Raw genomic sequence first — 24,839 nt, forward strand, 5'->3', positions numbered from 1 at the left:
GTCTGTAATTCTTAATATCTTTCGGATCGTCTTTTTTAAATAATGGTTTTATCACTGATGTTTTCAGCGCGTGTGGAAAAGTTCCCTGTTCCATCGATAAATTTACAAGAAAAGACAACGGTTCGCAAATATGGTCACTGCATGATTTTAATATTTTTGTACTTATTCCATCTGTTCCTACTGAATTAGTGTTATTAAGTGATTTTATTATTTTACAAATTTCGTTACTGTTTGTAGGTGTTAAGAAAATAGTATTGCAACTTTCTGTAGTCAAAGTCTTTTTTATGGCATTTACATCCAAATTAAATTTTGTTTGATTTGTGATGTCAATAAAAAAATTATTAAACTGTTCACAAATTTCATTCATTGAGTCGTATATTTTATTATTAACTACAATCTCTTCAATTTCTGTAATATTGGTTTCGTCATTAATATTATTAGATATCATTTGCCATAATGCTTTGTTTTTATTTTTTGCCAATTTAATAAATTTTTCACTTTGAATTTGTTTTGATTTAAGAATGCACCTTTTTAGTATATTTTTATATTTCACATAATGATTCCAACTATGAGTATACATTTTTTTTGTATATATATTTTTAAGATAAAGTTGTCGCTTTCGTATACAACATTTCTTCAATCCTTTTGTTATCCAGTTAAGATTAGATTTTCCTGTACTTCTCTTTATCTTAATAATAGGAAAACAAAGATCATAAAACAGTTTGAATAACTCATAAAAAGCATTGAAGCATTCATTTAAGTTATTAAATTCATGTATTTCAGAGAAGCTTAACGATGACATACATTCACAAAATTTACGAATATTCTCATTACAGTAGTCTCTTTTTGTTTCAAACCAGGATACATTTGTTTTGCGCTTTATCATACTAACTTTTAATATCTGTGCCGTTTCATGGTCTGACAAACCGAGGTGTAGTACTTCTGTGTTCACATTTCTTTTTATATTTGTCGCTATTTGGTCTATGCATGCATTTTTCCTAGTAGGTGTTTTTATTAAGCATTCAATATTAAAGTTCTGTAGTAAAGTAATGAGTTCATCTGAAAACTTAGTCTTTTTAAGAATATCAATATTCCAATCTCCACATAATATTATTTTTTTATTTTTAAGTCCAATCCTTTGTAATATATCCTGAAGGTTTCTTATAAAAATATTTATGTTTTGACTAGGGATTCTATATATACAAATTATCACTGTATTTAAGTGCTTTAATTCTATACCACAACATTCAAAAAATAAATTGCAACCATAATCCCTTATAAAGTCTAGATTGGTGCATGGAATGTCGTGCTTAACCAAAATACATGTTCCACCTCTTCTTTGTTTACGAGAAAATGATGATAATAACTTATATCCTGGTAATTTAAGTAACTGTTCATTTCCCTTTTTAATAAACGTTTCACATAAACATATGATGTCAATGTTGTGTGATTTATCTAGTTGTGATATTGCCAAATACAGTTCTTCTGACTTATTAATAGCTCCAGCTATATTTTGATGTAAAATTGTCAAAAATTGTGTTTTAGATACGAAAAAATTTTGAATTTGATGGAGTATTTTTATTTTTCAATGTTAAATTACTATTTGGTATGTCCTCATTTAACTGGTTCGGTTTTAGAGTATGTAAAACATTTTTTGACCTCTTAAAATAATAGGGAATAGTGCCTTTTTTTACTGGATAGGAATTGTTTTGATTATTTTGGAATATATTGCATTTTTTTGAACAAGCAAGCCTTTTTTTAATATTTTTGGGATTTAAAAATGTATTTGCATATTCTAAGCTGTCAATTTCTATATTTAATCTATTTGTTAAATTTTCAATATAATTAAGTCTGGAATTATAAAATGTATAATCTTCATCAATATCAATATATGTACAATTTGTATGTCCTCTTAAAAAAAGTTTCATTTTTGTATTAAGAAATTTCTCATTCAAGTAACGGTTATATTTTACATTTAATATAAATATTTTATTATTTTTTAATTTTCCCAATAATTCTAGTAAATTTGTTATTAGAGTATATGGATTTTTGTCATTGGAACCTAAGCCCAATATTAATATGTCTTCATTATTTATAGATTGTATCAAACTTTCACAGCTGTTTAATATTTGTCCACCCCCGATAAAGAAGTTTCACTTCAATAACGAACATTTTCGGTAAGATTGTTCCTGTTCCAATAAGAAGCTAAATTAGTGAAGAAGATTGGTAAACTCACACCTATACTAGTATTTTCATAATTATTATCAGCTTAATTGATTCCCACTTCAGTGACTTAAGCCTTCTTCATAAGCGACCTGGGTCCCTTATAGAGGTCGGAACCCAGGAGTGTTTAGGTTACAATATCATAATATTTAAGCGAAGATGTTGATTTTTAATAGTGCCATTAAGTGCGAAGCGAAATGTACATTAAAACAAAATTTAATTGATTTTGACGTTCAGAGGATAGGTGTTTTAGAGAATCTATTTACAAAGTGAAAGCCCACACAGAGAAGGGTTAGCATGACGAGTTTTAGGAACAGTGAATAATTCATACATATTTGGCATTACCTTGACCATTTCACGAAATTCGAGGGTCAGCGACAAGGAGGCAGTTGCCAAATCCTTATTTATTCGGAGCGATATTTTGGGCACTTTTATTTATGCTCTTATATGTTTATTTTACTGTCTTCGCACGTGGTTCAGGATAATAGCGGGCCCTGAAAAATGGAAAGGTTTAACATATTCATAAGTTAAAGAGGTTTGGGTTGAAGATGATTGGCATTTCAGAGAATGCAATTCAGTTGCAGTATGGATAGATATCAGTAGATGCTTTCACGGAAATTTAATTTTCGATAATATCTGAATCTCATATACAGTCCATTCACATCGTAGAGATTTGTAGGAACCAACTGAATGTAATCATGTATGTATTTTATATCTATACTTATTGTAGATTTTGTATTAAGATACGGTTAATCATTGTACAATTTATGAGATAAATATGGGTATTGAGATAAATATGTAGTGTACATTGTTTTATTTTATTGAACTACTAAGTATAACTCCTTTTATAATTCATAAAAAAAATTGTTCCGTTATTATAGTACTATTTCTTATAATATTGCAGTATACAATTTAATACCTCTTTTAAAATTTTATTATCATGTGATTGACCACAATATTATATCGCTTGTTTTTTAGCTTTCGTAGAAAACCTCAGATTATATTTAAAATCTATTGTAATATATAAATTGACACGCTACATATTATATAAAGTGCTCCACATAATTTATCCCCAGTCCTTTCATAAGTCTAAGGGCTAAAGGGTCATAATTCATTGTTTACAAAAAGATGCCTGCGTGCTAAAGCTCCGTATGCCCTAGCCAGGTGTATCGAATACCGAGTAATACTAGCCAATAGAGCCAATAATGTATTATCATACGCAGATGATAATACATTATTGGCTCATTAATTATAAACGATGAAGTCATTATTAATATAACTATACATGTATAGATGTTGTTTAGTTACACACTGAATGTTGACTTGATTTTTTAAGTGAACATTAATTATTATTTGTAGACAGCTTTTATTCTATTATTTTCTTGCCTTTCACACATTTAATTATCGTGAAATAGGCCAGATATACGTTATACACTTTAAATCAATGTACTAATAATGATTTTAATTTTATTCATAGTCAGCAAAATTATACTCTTATAATAGGGGCACACAATTTTTTAACGCAAAAAAAAAACTTACACACATTCAAGTAAAGATAATGTAGAGCCCGTTTAAAACCGAACCATGTTCTCGTCAAAGCGAGTAATTAGGTTTTAGAATGGAAAGGATACCGATCTTCTCAATGACTGCACTTAGCACAATGCCGGGCCTTTGGGCACCTCTTGGTTAAATCGACAGTGTAATAGGTAACCCGTTTAGCAGGCTCCTGTGTGGAAACATTCCTTTTTTTAGCTCAGTTTCGAGTTTGCACGGCGAAATTAGTTTACACCGGCGTTTGATCGGAAATTCCTTTAAAGAAGTTAAGTTCGGTATCGGATAATTTGTACCGCATTACGCAAACATCTCTGATCGGTTTCCGAGTTTTTAATGTTAACGGAATTGGAGTCGACTTGGAGTGCTTGTTTTTGATGGAAATTTAACTGTACAACGTGTAAAATATACCTGACTGGGTTTATCAAGGAAGGATTCTGCTATGATTGGAATAAGATGATATAAAGATATTTATTTTAAGGAAATTAGCAAAGTAAAAAGAAAGATATCCATAAATATCGCTAAGTTATTTCTTATTCAATTCATTGGATTATACAAACTAAATTATATTAAAATATAAGAGTTAAACATTTAAAAAATAACATCACATTTTTATAACTTACTCATAATTAATTATACGCATTCCTAAAAAGATTTGTTTTAGCCAATAAAATTGTTTCATAATAAAATAGTAGCCCGAGCAATTAGATCGAGTATTTGCAAACAAGTCAAAATGAACACGCACACGGTCAATGCAATATTAAATGAATACCTATCTATGTATATTTAATAAAGCAGTGAACGTGTTTATAAACTCTTTAGAATAACAATTTTATATTATTATATTATTTTTTTGAATAATGTATTAAAATTGTTTGTTTGACTGTAACCGTTTTAATATTATATAACGTAAATTGCTATGATAATATAAATATATCGTTAGTTTTGATAAGTAAAGTAAGAAAACAAATTAGTTATTGAAATAAGTCAGGGATGATGATTGCAATATTAATGAACTCAAATATGTATTGACCACCAACTGAGAGATCTATGAGACTATAAATAATTACACTTGGAAATTAAAAGAAGCGAGTTCTTTGCGTTACATTAAAAACACATAGCAAAGTATTATAAATTCAAAACACACATAATGGTTCGTCAAAATTACGTCGGTACATGTTCCCGCGAAAGAACTTTCATGGGAGTTGGAGAGCATTAAAAATTTAAAAATCTTTGAGGATGTTACGCGGTAAATATTGAAGTTGCTTGAGTCAGGTCTGTTTGCAACATTGAGGTGAAATATTATATGCGCACCTGTGAAACTTCTAAATTGTTGCTACGCTTTGAATGCTGGTTTCACTTTAGGAATATAGTACGAAGTAAATTTAAATAGCAGTAAAATTTTAATAAAGTACGGTCCTAAACCAACAGCGCGGGCTAGTCTCGACGAACCCCTGTGGCGTTTTTCACATTTTACACCTAAAACTGTATGATATGCTTATAAAGGCAGGGAAATTTACACTTAAGCATATTATATAATATATCATGTAGTTCATATTGCAACAGAAGTAGGTAAGTCGATGTTAGAACACGGTCTGTTGAAAATTTTACAGTATCATGTATAGTTTATTCACCGAAATTTTATATCATCTACCAAGGTTCATCGATATTATGTTATTCAATGTCTGTTAAAGATTTATCGATCTATGTATCAAAATCTATCCAAATCCGTTTAATTCATGACAAGAATCAGACATTCTGAGTGACAAATCATTTTATACGAATATTAATTAAAATAATATGGAATTTACAGGAACATGCTATTCAGAAATCATATCTTTTGTTTATAAAACAACAAAATAAACTACATACTTTTACTTTATTAATTTGTGTAAGTAAAACACTAGAACGAAATATTGTACAATCTTAGTAGTAAACTTAATTAAGGTAGGATTAATTTGTCTTTGGCGGAGAAACGAGCCAGTAAAGTCTAGATTTCTGCAGTCTTGTTTAATTGCTGACATAATATTATACCTAATGGAACTGAGTAGTATATTACTGATTAAAATAATATTTATAATAGGGCAAAAATAACCCAAACTATGAATAAATGTATGTATGGAAACTCTTAGCAAAATAGAAGAACAAATATTTTTATAATGCTTATTTTCCTTTAAGTACAGCGATGTTATTTTTGGCGAAAGAAAGGCTTGTTCTTATGAATACATATTTTTATAATAGAATTATTATTTGCGGATTCTTAAGGTTATTCCAAAATACATCAGCTTTCTATGTAACCTGTATACATGTTTATATAATCTACACATATGTAGGAATAGGATAAATCATGTTATATAAATTATAAAAAAGTTTACAATAAAAAAGAATAAGAAATGTTTCATAAGTAGTTTATTTTTAGTCTGTATTTTCTGGAATCTGGGAATGTATTGCCTATGAATTGTCTAGAGTAGATTACTTTGTGTTTTTTTTTTTATTTAAGAAATGGACGATTGTATTTTGTCACCGTTAAAGGGATCATAAACTAAATTGGGCTAATTTTGGCGTCATTATTTACACTATCCCCACATATACGATACAACTATCGACTAACTACAGCATTGAATTTTCAGTATGTTTAGAGTTTAAATTAGCCTTTTATCCAAGCTTCATATTTTTATCTTTCAATAGGACGCTGTGTCCATTGTGTCTATTTATTATAGCAATAAGGAAGTATGTAACATTGCGTGGAGCATTAACGTCACGCAAACATCCAATTAAAGCCAAACCGTGTTAAAATTTACTTGACGATGCACCTTATTTGTTATGAAACACTTATTATTTGTATTGTGATAGGAATAGCGAGTCATACAATGTTAAACGTTCAAACCAGTATTATGTCTATAAAACTAATTGTGGTTACTAGACTGGTTAATTGCTTTATTTACGATTGGTATTCTTTTACTTGTTATATAATATAATATAACATTTGTATTGTATTTTTTAAACTGTGTTTTATTTATAGAGGTTACTAATTTTTTTTTGATAAAAAAGCTAAGCCTAGGTACATATTATTTGATGAAGTATTTCAGGTAAAGCTTTATCGCTCATAAGAGAAGTCTATAAATAATACGCGTATAATATTAGAATCACATTCATAAAGAAATATACAATACGTTTTTTATACTTTTGTATACATCACACTTCTCCCCTCAAGAGTCTTTAAGAACAATGTAACAACAAGTTTTGTTCCAAGTCATTTAAAAAGAGCTATCGCAATCAATTGTCACCTGTACGCAATAAGCAGAAAGTAGTGAGCAAGTTACCTATTGGAAGGGCCCTTTATTAGAAAACTTTTATCAACGATATAAGGAGTATGGAAAAATAAAGTTGTCCTACGTGCTACAAATAAGTTGGAATGCTTCTAATCGCGCTTTCTTATGTTTAACACGAAACTTTGTTGCTGTTTCCCTGATATATATTTATTCATTTGACTAGTAATTATTTACGGTTGGAATAGTTATACTTGTATAAGCTGTATAATATTTATCATGTAAACAAGGAAAAAACAACAAAAGTATTGTAAATTATTCAGTTAATTTTGGCTTGACCATAAAAACTTGACACTCCAATCTACCACAAAGTGCTATAAAAAGTAAACATTAAAAATATACCTTTAAAATAACCATTATGCGTTATAAAATTTTCTAGCTAACGTCATATCAAATTTATAAAGGCGCTGTGCTTTTAAAGGTGACTTCACAAGACTGCAGAAATGGCTCGGGTAAATCTTTCTGCATTAAATTAACTCTCAGGTTAAGAAACCTTATTAAAAATATCTGCACTCGTGCCAGACCTCTGATTCCACAAAGAATTAGTATTAGTATTCTTTAAAATCATCTTTGCTTTGTAGCTCACGTTGGAGTTAATTAATTTTCACTTCTTTTTTGCCTCGTTTAATATTTTTGCATCATTTTTCCGCAACTAACGTAGCGCATTGGCTTTAACTAAAATTTATTATAACATATCCATGAATCACGGGTATTCTGTACATTTTTTTAAATATTGCAAAACATTTTTTGCATATGTAACATTCGAAATTAGTTCGCGTTTTTTCTAAAATTCATTAAACAAAAAAATTTTTTGAAGATTGTATATTTCGGAATGTTATAATTTATAAATCTTGTGTTATTTTATTTATGAATTTATTTTATATTTAGATTAATTGAATCCGCAATATTCAATTAGCAAATGAAATGTTCTGTATCATAGCATACTTCCACACACTTGAAATCATGCTCATTGGAGCATTAATTCTAAATAGGCTGTTAAATTTATATCGGTCAATATGGAATTTAACCGCGTGTATTAGTTAAATTTACCAAACACGGTACTTATAGCCTCACTGATAAATACAGATAGGAACCATGCAAAACTAAATACGAATTCTCCAACGCTTAATCGCGTCCAATTTGTTGGCCAATTAACAATTTCCAAAAACAATATTGCGGCTTATGAAACTACATCATTCATGTTTAATGTTCCAAGAAAATTAAAATAACGTTTAGTATAGAGGTAGACGGAGGAAGATGACGGACGGGCGGCCATTAACCGGTAGCGTTGGTTATTGCGTCGCAGGTTGGGACATTTATATTGTGCCGCAGATAATACCTGTTATTTAACGTCAAAACGGTCTAATCATCAGTGTAAAGGTGCCCTGTGATATTAAGGAGACATATTTTTAAATTGAGGAAACCGTTATGTAGCAGATGCAAGGGGTATAAAATTTAAGATCTTCTGTGTAATTTGATGTAATAATAATGTTGTTCATGCATATTCATAAACATCAAATATAAACAAGTGTCATTACTTGATTTGGAGTATAGTTTAATATTATAAACACTTCACTCCCCCTTCTTCACGCATTTTTTATATCTAAATATGTTTCATACCTTTTGGAAAATCTATACTGGTACTCAAAAGTGATTAGTATCTCATTAGTAACAATATGGAATAGCGAAACATCTACTACAAGGAATTACTTATGGATAATGGTATATTAGAGCGGTTTTTCTCTCTAACTTGCCTAATTCCTATATCATGAAAAGGGGCGCTAGTCATAACCATACCGTGTTTTTTGTTCAGCACGTCGCTTCTTATTAAAGCCGATGAAAAGATTGCAATGTTTCATCACTGTTATTTTGACAACAACGGTTCTCTTTAATAAATTCCGGATCTTACGGTGCGTAGATTCGTTCAACGGAACACTGAAATTGCTTTTTGTTAAGCATTGTCGCTAGCTTATGATCCATTACGAAATGCCTTTAATATTGTTAATGCGTAATTGAATAGGAATTCATTTTTAATAAAATAATATATTGTGATGGTAAAATTATTATTTGTATGTATGTAGTACTAGCATTTCTCTTGATAAGTTGTTTAATTCTAAACGTTTATATAAACTTTAAATTAAAAATACACAATTCCATAAGTAATATAATATTTTATAAAATAAATAAAGCTGAAATTAATAAATGGACCAAGTTTGCACCTTTAAATCTGTCAGCGGCAAACAAACGGTGTAAGAAATGTCACAAAACAATAGACATGTCGTAGAGCTTCGTAGCGAGCGTAGCCGTAGCGAGGGCTACTAATGAGGCTACGATATTGTAGCACCCAGCCGCCGACCGGGACCGTCGGCCTTTATAAATTGCTTCCATGCATATTTATTTATTCAAATATTATGTATGAATTGAAATCTCGTCCACAACTACTGAAATATGGCTCTCTGTTGACGAAAATTCAATTGACTACTGAATTAGCTCAATTCAAGACGTAATAGTAAGTCTAGATGGATTTTATGATGTACTATTTTGAATAATTCAATCGTCGTAACCTATTTAATACTTGTAATTGTAAAACGTTCCTAGGCTATGTGTATGTGTATGTGTATGTTCACGCTTTCCTTTCTATTTACGGTTTCTCTATTTTACAAGATATTCTATTATATTTTAATACGTTATCAATTATAAACCATCTTGTGGTTCATGTTTAATATAATGAAGTCCTAAAATGCGTGTAATATTAGTTTCCTCATATATCATTTCCGATAATGGAGCTAATTAATAAGATTTATACTGCAGAGGAAACATCTAATTAATTGGCTACCCTAAACATTCCCTTATTAACCGTTACGAAATAAAAGCATATAAAAACATTGCCTTATGATAAAATAACAATGGGTACAATGATAGACCCAAATGAAATCGTGCAATATACACATAATTTTAGATCGGAAACAAAAGGGAGAATTGGAGAATTCGCCTTCACAAATAATAAAATAAATGAACCGTAGGTTTGAAAGCTTCAAACTAATTAAACTCTTCAATCGATATCTATAAAATGAAGATGTTTAAGCAAGCAAGGATAATTACTCATTCTGGTTTCAATGATTTTTGTAAGCCGATCTATTTTGCTACAAAGTTCAAACGAGAAGTGACTTGGATAATTTCTTCACTTTAATTAGGTCTCTATATTTAAGCTAATTAATCCATACTAATATTATAAATGCGAAAGTAACTCTGTCTGTCTGTCTGTTACTCAATCACGCTTTAACTACTGAACCAATTTGCATGAAATTTGGTATAGAGATATTTTGATACCCGAGAAAAGACATAGGACAGGTTTTATCCCGGAAATCCTACGGGAACGGGTTTTTCTTTGAAAACGCGGGCGAAGCCGCGGGCGAAAAGCTAGTGAAATATAAATAGACACTTCAGAGACTATAATATAACCACACTATTTAAAAGATTTCTTAATAATGTATATTATACGTGTATGTGTAAATGCTGTCTTCAATAGATAGATTGTGAAATAAAATATTTTCACATATTTCATGAAAATTATAGCTATTTACAGAACAAAAATAAAATTATGAGGAACATACATATTGTATATAAGGCACTACTTTTATATAAAAAGAGTATACTTTTATCTCAATCCAATAGAGAACCCATACCTAGAAAACATCTTGTGTTTAAGTTTGCTTTCCTTTCAAGGTATTGTGTAAGTGAAAAGGTGTGAGATTTCAATAGTGAGCTTTAATGATTTTTGTCCATTATTTATTCTGAAAATATTTTCAGCAGATTCTTACAGAATCAAGTGGTGTGCACGAGCCCTTACGACGAAGTTTTCTCTCAAAGTTACCTTATACTCTCTCTCTTTATAATATTTAGCTTTGATATATTTGCAATTTAAGTTGTCTGAAACTCGTCGTAGAAAAAAAAACAAAATGTTAAATTTTTTTTATGTAACATTTCAGCGAATGTGTTACTGGAAGGCCTGATGAACTTTAAAATTGTTTTACCTGGAATTATTTTAAAAGCAATTACTTATTAATTCCGAGAATTTTAAAGTAGTGAAGTATGGTTTATATTTTGTATAAGGATTTATTTTACATGTGAAAAGCAAGGCTATAAATTGAAAAAAAAAAACTCATTTATCCTTATACAGTATTTTTATATTTTATATTAATATTTACCTTTATTCCAATATGTACAGGGAAGTCCGACGCCAAGGCAGGTTGCGGATGGAGCGCCGGCAGCAGCGGGAGGGGGAGAGGACAGGACATCATAGTTGCTCCAACCTGCAACAACATAAACTATCATTAGTTAACGTTTATATTATGAAACTAGCTGTTACCCGCAGCTTCGCCTGCGCGGAGAAGTGTCATTTTTATGGTACAAACATTCATTTATTTTAACCCCCTATTTTATCCTCTCGGGGGTAAAATAGTAGCTTTATATATTAAAATATATATTTTGTTTGTATCTTTGACTATAACGGTGTTGTCGCTTGGTTAGTAGAGACGGTTATACATTTGAATGAACTCGAGTTTCAAAAATTGTATTGTTAAGTTCGTTTATTTCTCATAATATTATAAATAATTAAAAGTAAATTAATATCTTTACTCATTATACTGTATTTTTATTGTATACAAATAACCCATGATTTTTATGAAACGGAGCTTTGAAACTCAATAAAGCAAAAATGGCATATTTTGTATAGATTACAGTCATAGAAAGTTCATAATAGCTTCATTTCCATTTTAAGTGATTTATTTTTTCTCCTTTAAAGTTCATCAGAATCTTGGTTGGTATGATACAAAGTAATATTTGTAGCAAGTGTTTTAACCTGACTGGATAAATTTATAGGGCTCTTACAAAATTAGCTTTATTTGTGATAAAAGTTAATTTTATCGACGAGTCACTTGGCTGAAATTTAAATTAGATTCTTGTAAAGCTTGTTAATCATTTTTGTAAAGATTTGAATTAACTCAAAGACACCGATAGACGGATCAATAATGAATTCTTCTTGGTTATAATTTATTTTAGATACACGATTAAGTATTTTATTTTTCATTTAATATTCCAAACTCTATGCATCATATTAAAGTTTTAAAGCGTAAAGTACACTTTGTAAAATATGTTTCATATTATAATGATGTATGTTTTGATTTATAGAATAATGCGTACTAAGCCTTCATTTAGGCTTTCATTTACGTTTGTTATTCTACATTAATATTTCATGCGGTTTGAACTTTGAAATATCGATAATTTAGACCGGTTAATGTTAATAGACACTATATACCACTCGACACTACAACTATCATTGAAACAAATACATATAGACAGGTTACTCCACAAACACATTACACACATAATGTGGCTATCAAAAACGTCGAAAACAATTTAGTTAGCGATGAATTTGAAAGGCTGGATAAATTCGAACACTCCCTCTAATATTCCGTGTGGAGCGCTTCGTACGTTGAAAATGTTATGAATAATATATAGGCGCGGATGCAGGACCTGGGTGGGATCAGTCGGCATTACAAGTGGCGTCCGTGACAAATATGCGCAGCCGACAAACGGACAGCGACACAATAATCTTTTATATACAACCGTGTTTAAGTGCGGTTTTCAATTTGTATGAATATATTTGTTGAATGTGTACGGGTGTTGTTTTTGATGTGCCTTTTCGAATGTTATTCTAATATAAGTGTAAAACAATTTTGTAAATGCCCTACGCTTTGATACATTTCAAAGGTTTATTTTATGCGGGTGTGTTAATAAATGAGAGTTCGATAATTCCTAATGCAATATGGTTTGTAACATGTATGAATAATGAAAAAACAAAGATACTCTACAATCTACATGCAATATACAGCTCTGGAGAATCTTACACTGCTTTCTACACAGTTTGAGTGGTTTCTACTCACACTACAATAACTATAATCTTATTAAGTCCATATTATAATAGGTATGTAGTACAAAATGTACACAATAATTTAAGAAAACTTTTGTTTTGTCTTTTACTTATACAATGTAAAGGTATTTATTACCTTTACATTGAATTCACTTACTGAAATTGTATGTTATTTTAAAATTATATTTCAAAGTGTTAAAAGTTATTAATTAAGGTTATTACAATTTTTACATGGAATAATTTAATTGACCGCGCAATCTTGTTACTGCGATATTATTTTGCCAACAGAACGTTTCATAAAATGATATTTTGATAAAGAGATGCCGAATGTAAACAATGCATTCGCGAATGTGAATTGAATTACCAATATCAGATATTGTTTTCGAATATAATTATGTTTTAAATGTTTTGGAAATTGTTTCCGCGGTTTGTTTAAGTTAAACGTGTATTTTAATTACAAATACGTAATACATATTTTTGATTCGCATTGGGCTAGTTTATTAATTTATTTAATGATAATTTGGCTGGTTAATTAGAATTCCCCAAACAATGCTAATGGGGAATTATTTTTGTTTGCGGAATAAGGGAGCTGTTGCAAACATGTATGGTGTTTTGAAATGCTAATTGTTTTAAATGTAATGTATCGTTTGATGATAATAAAATGTATGGTTTTGTATACAATTTCACGCTTTTAAAGAGCATTTCCAATACGATAAAGAATATCGCTTCACGCATTTCTAAAAAAGAAACAAATAGGGAATTTTCTTATATACCCTATAATGATTGAATTATGTACTTTTATATAAAGGAAATAAGTATCTACGCAATCCATTCGTAAAATGCTATACGGTTATTGTAATCAGAGATGGTGAATCGGTAGGTTCAAACAGCTTCCCCAAGGGAGTGCTCAACAAAGTATTTTAATTAAAACATAGGTAAGGTGGCTTATTAATTGAATGATAAAGCCTTAAAACAAAATGAGGGTCCCAACACAATGTGACCGTTGGATAATATTTTAGATGCTTGAGCTAAAGATCAACAGTCATTAATTTATAAGGATTTATACAAAACCATAATTATTAAGGATCTTGTGCAATAATTATAAGGATCGAACCCAGGACCCCTCGGTGTTACGCTCACGCGTCAACCACTGTACCAAGGAGGCGGTCGGAGTAATATTAACTATACAACATAGATCACATAACGTTATCTATAATCAAAGTTCCCTAATAAGATAATGTAATCTATGTTGTATTAATTAATTTGCGATAACGTAAGGTTTGAACCGATGAAAATTAACGTTCATATAGAATTGCTATTTTATTATAATATTAACTATGTAAATATAAGATAAGATTATTTGATAAGTTTAAAAGAAAATATGTAGTAATATTATTATTGAGAAAATTATTGGAAATCGTATCCTATTAGTGAAGAGAAATTATTGTTAAATGGCTTTCAATATTGTTATTATCAACGTAGCAATTATTTACCTAATCCCATTGTGTTCGGGAATTCGGTTAGTCGCACTGAAATTTCGAATATGTTTTAGTTTAAATTTCTAATAAATATGTGTTATATTGACATTAAAATAATGAAATGTATTGAAATTAATAATTTACAATAAAAAATTCTTAATGTGTATTTGTACACCAATAATGGGTACACACATTAGTTTATGCAATAAATAAATTTCTTAGTATTTTCTTGTGTATTATTTAATGAAGACATTTATATTGAGATATAAAAACCTTTTCAACATGATCCTACCTATGACCACGCTCGCTGAATAAATCGTGTTTAGAACTCTGTAAAAAGTCTTTAATTTCTGATTTATTATTTCTACTTAAAATAATACCTAATACAGGTGAAAATTATACAATCGTGGTTAAACTTAACAAATTTTAACAGGTTGGGAATTCAGCGTGTTAAATAGTTAACTGACATTATAGATTATAATTCATTAGAGTAATAAATGGAGTTAGGTTAATGAAATACAACTTTCCTAACTCACGCATAGTTGAAAGGGTTCCCGCTTAGGGAACATCATGATGCGATCAATTCTTGTGGGAAAATCGGTGATTAAGATTAAGTAAAATTGGAGCTTGTGAATGAGATATTAAAGATCATTTTGGTTTGTATTATATGAGGTTTATTTTTACCTGATCGCATTAAGTTGTTTATATTTTGGTGGCACTTGTCTACTATAATCCAAAGGTGTAGTATGTCTGCTGCGCAGGCGGTAATAACAATTGACTTATGCTGCCGAAATTTGGTGAATAAATCTATTAGTTTGAATAGAAAGATGAAGGGTTTTTCCTCTCTGCATTCGTAGTACTATCAAGTTATTAACTTTTGTTGCACTACTGATAATCGGATTCTATACTGCCTTAAAAGGTAACTAAAAAAACTTGATGCACGCAAGTGATCTATAAATAGTTAATAAAATAAACACTTATTCTATTTATAATATCTATTTTTTATATATTTTCATTCTGATCTAGTAGGAGACAAATTTATCGAAATAAGTGGAGTTGAGGTAGTAATGTTTATACTAACTCATTTAAAATGCTTTATTTTATGTACATATCAAATGACCACAAATCAAACTCCAGTCGCTTTCAAACTTTAAAAAGTAAAGGTTTCACTGTTTAAACAACTCTTCTTATATAATTAATTAGCTCAGAATGATTGCCTTTCCATAATTTTGACGGATTCAATTATTTTATCCTTCTTATCCGAAGCTGAGTAGACCCGAAATTAATTAATTAACTATTGATTTAATTAATCATCCTAGACTTGGTAATATTTATCGGCCCCTCGAACGATTATGAAGTTTTTTCATTAAAAAGGAAGCGATACGAAAAAATTGTGACTGTAGAAAAATTAATTACCTGACTTCATATCGTAACTTTCTTTGACTTATACAAAATTTATGATCTGAAACCAATTACTGAAACCGATACAGGACGATGTTATAAGCTTTTTGTAATCCATCCTCGGAGGGTTAACTGGAGGTTGAAGGTGAGCACCGAAGGCGAAATTCGATTATTATGATTGAAAAATTTATAAAATGTTACTCTGCCATTGCCGATAGGAAAAATTAAAAAAGTATTTGAATAAATAATTCTTCAACATTACAATAGTCATATTCCATAAACAATAAGATAACACTTTATAAGTGAGCGATATATCTCAAGATATCGCGTCTGTGGTTAAGTTTGTATAAGTTCTTAAGAATGAAACTTGTTCTAAGCGCCAAGTTAGCGATTAAGTTGCGATCAGGCTGCAGTTGCATGTACAAGTTAGTGTAAACAGGACGGTAAGTTCCATTGTAAGTCAGCTTGAAGGCAGCTACGATTTGTTGTCTTAACAACTTTCCGCCAATTACTCTGTTCGCTTTAGTTAAACAATCAATTAATCTGTGGAACAAAACGCTTGATAAATGTCACGATATGTTGTATAATATTTATAATACAGTCATTTTGTATATTTAATAATTAAGAATAAGACGAATTATTATTATATTAATATTTGAAGATGGCCCTTACCTACCTGTACAAAACGGCGAATACGACGAGACGAATAAGTCTGTTTATAAAGATAATATTATTGTGCTCTATAATTAAATTTTTTATTTTGAATTAATATAGGTACGTAATGTAGAAGTCAAAAATAAATTTCTAATTCTTGATATTGTGATTGTTTAAAAAAATAACGTTTAAAATAAAACTACTATTTAACTAAATATGAAAGCTTGTACAAATTTTCATTAACAGGAAAAACTTTAACACAGAAATACACTGGGATTTTTGACTTTCCGAGCTTAATTAAAGCGATTGAAACATTTCACGACAGAGTGAAAAACACATTAAAAGTTTAGTTTGGAAGCGTCTTCACCTGAGGGAAAGAAACAAAACAATGAAATATTGTGTTAAGGAATTCTTTTTTCTTGACTCAAATCGAGTTATTTGATATTTTGACGCTACCAAACTTTGTATTGAATTCCAAGGAAATGATAAGGCCTAATTCGGGTGGCATTAAAACTCCGCGTGTGAATTGTTTTTCGATCTTTATTTCGCTAGAAAGTTGTAACACCTACCTTTAGGTACTCACAGAGGACTTTTTTGTTATAATATGATATCAGAATAAAGCTTTAACAGTAACAGATATATTCGTTAAAATATTTTGTACTATTGTGTACCTACTACCTAAGGATAACTTTCAATTCTAGAGGGAAATAATCATATGCCAGCTTATATAGGTACTATGAAAAACAGTTCTAAGATGCACAAATAATTTTATCGAGTTAAGACGTCATGTCCCTACGTTGGAGTAATTCAACTTGTAATATTACGACATAGTTCTTACTTAAATATTTTAAGTCTTTATTTTAAGCATTCAAAATAGTGTTTGTTATATTACACGACTCGACAAAAAAATTTTCGTTCTTTGTCCTAAAGTTTATACTATTATTTTCCAGTTAGTTATGCACAAAAACGAAAAGAAAATACCTTTTTTCGGTATAAAGTTTGCTTTTGTGATAGTTATAATAATAATACTCATTTTTCAATTTTTTCATAAATTTTAATTGATTTTAATATTTTTAAAAAGACCACGCGGTGAGAGTGGGGTGTTAACGTTTACAATGTGCTGCTAGATGGCACCCGAGTGATAAACAACCATCAGGTGTTATTTACAAGCCCAGAATAACTTAAAATGTCGTCACGAAAGTGCAAATACGATGCTGATGCATTTTGTTTTATATGTGGTCAATTTATTAAAGTTCGAGACGTGAAATATGAACTAAAGACATCTCATGTTCTCTGTGAAGCCTATGAAGCATATTTTGACTGTCCTGTACGGAATCAACATAAGCCATGGGCTCCACATGTTGCTTGTAGTTATTGTAAAAGGTGTTTGGAAGGTAAGGCAAATTACAAATTTTAAGGCCATGGGCTGCAGGATGTCATTAAAAGTACATATGCTGCATGCTCATTTGGATAAATTTAAAAACAATATGGGAGCCTATTCCGAAGAGCAAGGAGAACGTTTCCATCAGGACATCATAAATTTTGAACAACGCTATCAAGGCCAATTCAATGAAAACATGATGGGCGACTATATTTGGGGTTTATTGAGAGAAAGTAGCTATGAACATAAAAGAAAAATTAAAAGTGTGCACTTTTAAGTTATTTCCCACTTTTCTGTAAGCTAAGGGGTTTGAAACTTTTTGTATGGACGCTGGCATATCGACCCGCCGCCATTTTGATTTTTTTTCAAAAACGCGGCGCACGACTAAAGTGGTATGTATGGATAGAGGATACATAGACAAACAAAAAATGTCTAATAACATAGTACCCTAAAGCGTCACATTACCGAGATATTTGGTGGTAAATATTCACTTATGAGTACAACGACAAACACTAAAAATAGACTTATTACGTGTCTATATGCATAATATTATCTCCAAATAATCACTCCCAGGTAGATTATTATTATTACAGGAAGAAAATAGGTATTACATTACTTACATTTTTATGTAATGTATGTATGTTTTTATGTAATGAATCTACCTACTTTCTTCCAATAAACTGTTAATAATAATAATCTACCTGGGAGTAATTATTTGGAGATAATATTATGCATATAGACACGTAATAAGTCTATTTTTAGTGTTGTCGTTGTACTTATAAGTGAATATTTACCTCCAAATATCTCGGTAATGTGACGCTTTAGGGTACTATGTTATTAGACATTTTTTGTTTGTCTATGTATCCTCTATCCATACATACCACTTTAATCGTGCGCCGCGATTTTGAAAAAAAATCAAAATGGCGGCGGGTTTGATATGCCAGAAAGTTTCAATGCCCTTTGATAGTAAAACTTAATAAAAATAATAAACATTTTTATTTCAATAGTTTTATTTTCAATCAAAAATTAAAATCCGAGATTTTTAAAAATTTCGTTCAATCAGTCTTCTAAGCACAAAAGCAAAGTTTTTCATGCCATATATTTTTTTTCCGTCTAATTACGACCTAAACTACCAAATTTAATGCTTTGCAATCAAAGTCAAATTTCATGGTGACCCGTTGTTATGTGAGAATAGTATTAGTATACGTATGCAAAGTATATAGCATAGGCTGATGATATTTTGATTTATTTCTGCATAAGTATTAAAATTGTGACACAACAAAAAATTATACGCAGTTATGATTTGGTACATCGTGAAATATTTTCCCCAAATTTGTTGCCTTGAACTTATAAATAGGTACTTTTTGCTCTTTAATTTACGAAGTTATATTGTGTCCTCGGAATTCATAAAAATACCACTTTTCAAATTATCTTATTTTCTTGGTATTATCATATACAGGAGGATTCTTAATTACGTCATTTTAAACATTTACAATCACAACATTGCATTATAATAATTATAAAATATCATTGTAAGTTTAACTATCTAATCAAAATGTTTCCTAACTAACAGTTTATTGCCTTCATAATATCTAATATAAAACATACATAGTGTTAACGTTACTATGTTGTAAAACTGGGATCCAATCTATGCGTTGTTAATTGTTATTATACGAATAAATTGTCAGATGAAGCGTGATTAAACTCATTTCAAACAGAGTTCAAGTGAGGACGAACTGAGAGTTAGCTTCGTTTACATGGCTTATGACGACATTTGCCTAAGCTATGATTTCCAAGACAATTGTATGCTTTAACTACGAATATGTATTTTGCCAAACTGCTTAGCTAGAGATTGTTCCGTAAATGAACTGTTTGCCAATGTTTGTAATGCTGCTATTTGATTTGTCGTCATAACTGAAATCAGATTCTGGGGTATTATTTTGGTATCCTGAATTACTTGCGCCAAATGTTTATTTAATATTATTTATTCACAGCTCTGATTCGATCGGCTAAGAAGAAATGTCAATCATATTTCAAATATGATTCTTTTTAGGTTTAGCTTTCCAAGAAATAAAAATAGTTTTCAAGCCACAATATTTGCTTCTAGACACATGCTATCTTAGAATTTGAACACAAAAAAAAACTTTTATGAGACATAAGGTTAAATAATATGATTTAAATCTATTAATTTCCAAATTTACATTACAACATAATTAAACACGGATATGACGGACCGTGTTCTCCGTACATAATAAATTAAATAATGAAACGACTATGTAGCTTTGTGAAGTTCGCAACTCCGCTACAACCTGATGGCTTAAGGCATTTACGTGTTACTTGCAAGATATTCAGCAACTTGCCTCGTGCGTACCTCTTGAGGCTGATCCTGACATCTATCAGATGTTGCTAATAAGTTTTAACATATTATATATTATTATGATGGAAACTCGCCCACGTTTTGTTTCGACTAAAAACAAGTGTAAAGTTAAACATCAGGTTGCCTAATTCTAAGTTACTTATAAGTTACTAGCGACCCGCCCCGGCTTCGCACGGGTGCAATGCTGATACTAAAATATACACTACAGAAAAACTGTGAACGTTGTATATAAAGACATAGAGGCCCGCTCCGGCTTCGCACGGGTATAAAATATATAGCCGGGCGGCCGGCCGTTACCGCCGCAAACGCTACGTCCCGCAATTTTTAAATCTGTAATATCTTCGAAAATATTCACTTAAATCATACGGTGTAAAGGGCCATATAGATCTATATTAAATGAACAATGTATTCAAGGTATTTAATTGGTTAAGGATTAATGCTGTATTGGTTAAAATCGCTTTGAAAATTAGCCATCATTTGTCGTAAAAAGTAATTGACAAAAAAAAAGTTATTGTGGGTTATCCATGAGAGATAGACATATACCATCGCGGACTTTTCTGTAGACCTTTTCAATGTGTATAATACTTAGTACATTATTTTGATAAAGCTCGTAGGGTTCAGCCTGCGTTTGCAATGTAAGCGGAAAAAATGTAATTTTTTACGACATCACATTAGAAACCTCAAAAATAACAGTAGATACTTTTCCACTATTTAATGGATGTTATTATACACATAAACCTTCCTCTTGAATCACTCTATCTATTAAAAAAAATCACATCAAAATCAAAGATTTAAGCGTACAAAGGGACATAGGGACAGAGAAAGCGACTTTGTTTTATACTATGTAGTGATAGTGATGATAACAGACATCTCTAGTTTAAACTTCATTTCCAATATTACTAGGAAAATAATTTTTCAGTATAGTATTATCAACTTCTTTCACGATTTGCTGTAACAACAGTGTAGGTAGTAAACAGGGGAATAAATTTGTTGATTGGATATATAAATTGTTGCTATGTAATAATATCTAATTTTATTCATTTAAAGGAAAATGAAGTTACTATTTTTACGAACATTTAGAGAGATATAATTATTAATCATGTAATGAAATGCTCAAATACAAACATTTATAATTATTTATCACGTATAAACACGATATACCTATTCTATTTTAACTAGCAATGTTTTCAATACGTATTTTCCATTTTTTATTAAAGTAAAACCCTACAAAATGTTAAAAGCGAACATTTTAAAAGCAGCATTTAAATCATAGAAAGAACGGGTTTTCGTTACGAAAATGAAAGACAAGCTTAACATTTCAGCGAAAAGTAAAAACTTTGCGAACACGCTTCGAGCAAACTTCATAATTCATTAGACACAAGGTTAATAAAACTAACATAGTGTAACTTTCATGTAAATCTTGCCCACGCCTCACTAATTGGATGAAAATATAGCTCGAATATCGTGGCCTGCTTTTTATTGACTAGCGAACTTTACGGCTTTCGTGGGCAGTAAATATAAATAATATCTAATTTGTTTTATGAAAAGTTTCATTGAAACTGTAATTAATAATGTCTGTAGAGATAAATAGATCACTATTCTACATGTTGTAGGTTTTGAGCCGAAATTTGATTGAGTGGTGTAGATAAAAGATGGCTTGACCTCAGGGACAGACGTAGGCTAGTTTGAAGGTAACTTTGGGATACAAATAAGACACAGAAGTAAAATTAAACACTCACGCAAAGGTACATTCAGGTCATAACTTGATATGTCAGTTTTAGTTATGGTTTTAGTGCTCTGATAGCATCTAATATATCCAAGTAATTGTTAACGTACGAGTAAGTAGTTCAATGAAATTAAAAACATAAATATTTTCGTAGTTTTCTCCAAACTAGGTTTAGGTGTCACTTTTCCATTTTAATAAATGAAACCGAAATTGATATAAAATTACATCTCTAATTTACGTAAAATTAATGTTGTCAGTCTGTACGGAACTCCGTTCGGGAACTCTCAATCTTGCCTTAATATTAGCTGAGAGGTTAGTTCATGGAACAGTATTCGAAGTATCCTGGGTCTTTAGCAACCATCTTAATTTACTGCTAGTTCAAAACTCGCCTGTGAAAGACCATTGCTTTGATTTAGACTGAAGAATTTCGGATGCAACAGATTGCAAGTTTATTAGAAGTCAGGGCTTTCAGAGATGCAATCGAAAGATTTCAACTACTCTCCTAATTAAATGTATTGAAGACAACTTCTAAGTAAACTTTGCAAATGTCGAAAGTTAAGGAATTGCCTAAGTAACCTTTTCAGTTATTCATTGTGCCGTCGTGCTGTGGCTGGCGGTATGACAATATGGTAATAGTGAACGCATATGGTATCATCCACAAACTGATTTGCATCTACGTTTATGTTCGATTAATTATGGAGGCATTCTCCACGCGGCTTCGAGGTTCGGCATGTCAATGAAAGCAATTACTCGCACTATACACCTACGAGATAGCCATTTAGATAGCCCATTACTCCTCTTGCTGCATCAATATCAATAAGCGGTCCCATTTAGATGGATACCTACTAAGCAATGTACTTATCTCTCTGCTTTGATAGCATAATGCCGTTATGTAGACGTCCTTGTCTCGTAAGTCTCGGTTACTTCCATCCAGCAATGATGGATTGGTTAGTAATAACACGGCAGTTCGAAAACATCGTAGCGATTAACGATTTAAAATTGAGATTAGAGAGCTTGACTCTATCACTTTAAGGTTTAAGTTTGTTTGTGTGATCTCCGTCAATTTCTCCCACAAAGATGTAAACGCCAATCGACGTGTCAGTCGGTGATGGGGAAACTTTTCATTTTGCCGATGTATCAGGCTGATGTTGTTTAGCGGAAAAACAATTTCGTTGCTATTGAGAGCTCGTTTTTAACGTTATTGAGTGAGAACTTCGTGAAGTTTATTATTTGGCAGAATTTTTCCTGGCTTGGTTTGTTGTATGATAGATGAGCTTTTGAATACTTTTTTCGTATTGGCAAGTAAGGCAGTTTTAGGTCAACTTGCGGAGTTCTAAAATTGAGATTTATTAACCCTTAATTTGGCACTGTATGTACCGTCATACATGAACTTGAAAAAAAAAATTGTTAAAATAATTACATCTTCCGTGTGGAAAATTAACATTCTTATGTTGCAACACTAACTGTTATTGGGTAGAAAAAATAAACACACATGTAGCAACATTTATTTTGACATAAATTGAAAAAAATGGCTACCCGGCGGACGTCAACTGCGTTGTCCAAGATATTTATTCTATTATTATGAATATTACTTAGTTTAGGACAGGTGTTATGACTAAAATGTATGCCTTATTGTGTAATGGAATAAGTGTGATAATAATTGTGATGTTTCTATTACATTGAATGGTTCTATTTTGATCACTAACATGATGTATGACGTGACATACACTGCCAAGTTTGTAACGAAACACCCGCCATTTTGTTTGTATGTCACGGCCTACATTGCCAATTTGAGGATGCTTTTTTTATTTACTTAGTTTTATAGCACGCTTTATTTTCTTTGTCGGCAGCAAACATTTCTAACTCGTGGTGGTAGAATTTTAGCGCTTGTGCCTGCTGAGCAACCCTCTGACGGTAGCGAAAGTTCTGACGTCATCGTCAGTGTGCTACATTACGTGTGCGCACCCCGCTTTCCGCGACATCTTCTTCTGCACCTTCTATAGATAGCTCAATGGAAAGGCTCAATTTTTTAGATGATTATGAAAACCCCCCCTGACCAGAATGTTCGACTCACACCCATTTTTCGAAGCGTGTATTCAAGCCCGTCCCTAGAACCAAATTGTAAAAAAGTTCCAATCCTGAGTGACATTCCATCACTCCCAGCAACTCCCGCTACTCCTGCAACCCACTTCCTGAACCCCCCGCACCGCCTGAACCAACAGCAAGTGGCTCCATAACTGGCTTAGTTGCAGCTCGCATAAGGGCTTCTTCCAAGTCGCGTCCCAGAAATACCAGATCGCAACGGCCCACTTTTTCTGCTGTTAGACGACCTAGACGAATCACCAAGTTCACTCTGAACTATCAGTGGAAAAAAACGGTTTTTCGACACAAGGCAACTGTAGAAGAAGACTCAGATCACACCGACATATTAAACAAAACTTCACTCGGTTATTTCTATAAATTCTTTTCCCCTGACGTTTTAGTAGACATCGTAGAGCAAACAAACTCATACGCAGTATTCAAAACTGGGCGTTCTCTTGGCTTGACCGAAGATGAATTGCGAGATTTTTAGCAATTCATATTATAATGGGTGTTGTTAGTATGCCATCGTACACCGATTACTGGAGTTTGCGGTACACATACGATCCCATAGCCGATTTGATGTCTCTAAAACGGTATCAAGAAAAATCCGTCGTCATTTGCATTTTGTTGATAACAATACGCTATGACAATGTTGGCCATTTTATGGCAATGACCAGCCAAGGTCGTTGTAGGCTATGTTCAAAG

At 31.2% G+C, this 24,839-nt stretch overlaps 1 protein-coding gene and 1 long non-coding RNA gene across 3 annotated transcripts in view; one reads left to right on the top strand and one right to left on the bottom strand.

The window, feature by feature from the left end:
• The window catches only part of heph (polypyrimidine tract-binding protein 1 heph), a 357,204-nt gene that overhangs the window by 168,037 nt on the left and 164,328 nt on the right, over positions 1-24,839 (bottom strand). For both annotated transcript variants that reach the window (XM_089701013.1, XM_089701014.1), the window contains exon 2: positions 11,312-11,416. In XM_089701013.1, coding sequence (XP_089557139.1) covers positions 11,312-11,404 — 93 coding nt within the window. In that variant the 5' untranslated portion in view covers positions 11,405-11,416. The remainder of the gene's footprint in view (positions 1-11,311; positions 11,417-24,839) is intronic.
• The window catches only part of LOC149484750 (uncharacterized), a 133,132-nt gene that overhangs the window by 96,240 nt on the left and 12,053 nt on the right, over positions 1-24,839 (top strand). The window lies entirely within an intron of this gene.

Source organism: Colias philodice, chromosome 11 (assembly GCF_061535455.1).
Source record: "Colias philodice isolate Cphi_HAF_F1 chromosome 11, ilColPhil1 Martin Lab GWU primary, whole genome shotgun sequence".
In the NCBI taxonomy this organism is placed as follows: Eukaryota; Metazoa; Arthropoda; class Insecta; order Lepidoptera; family Pieridae; genus Colias; species Colias philodice.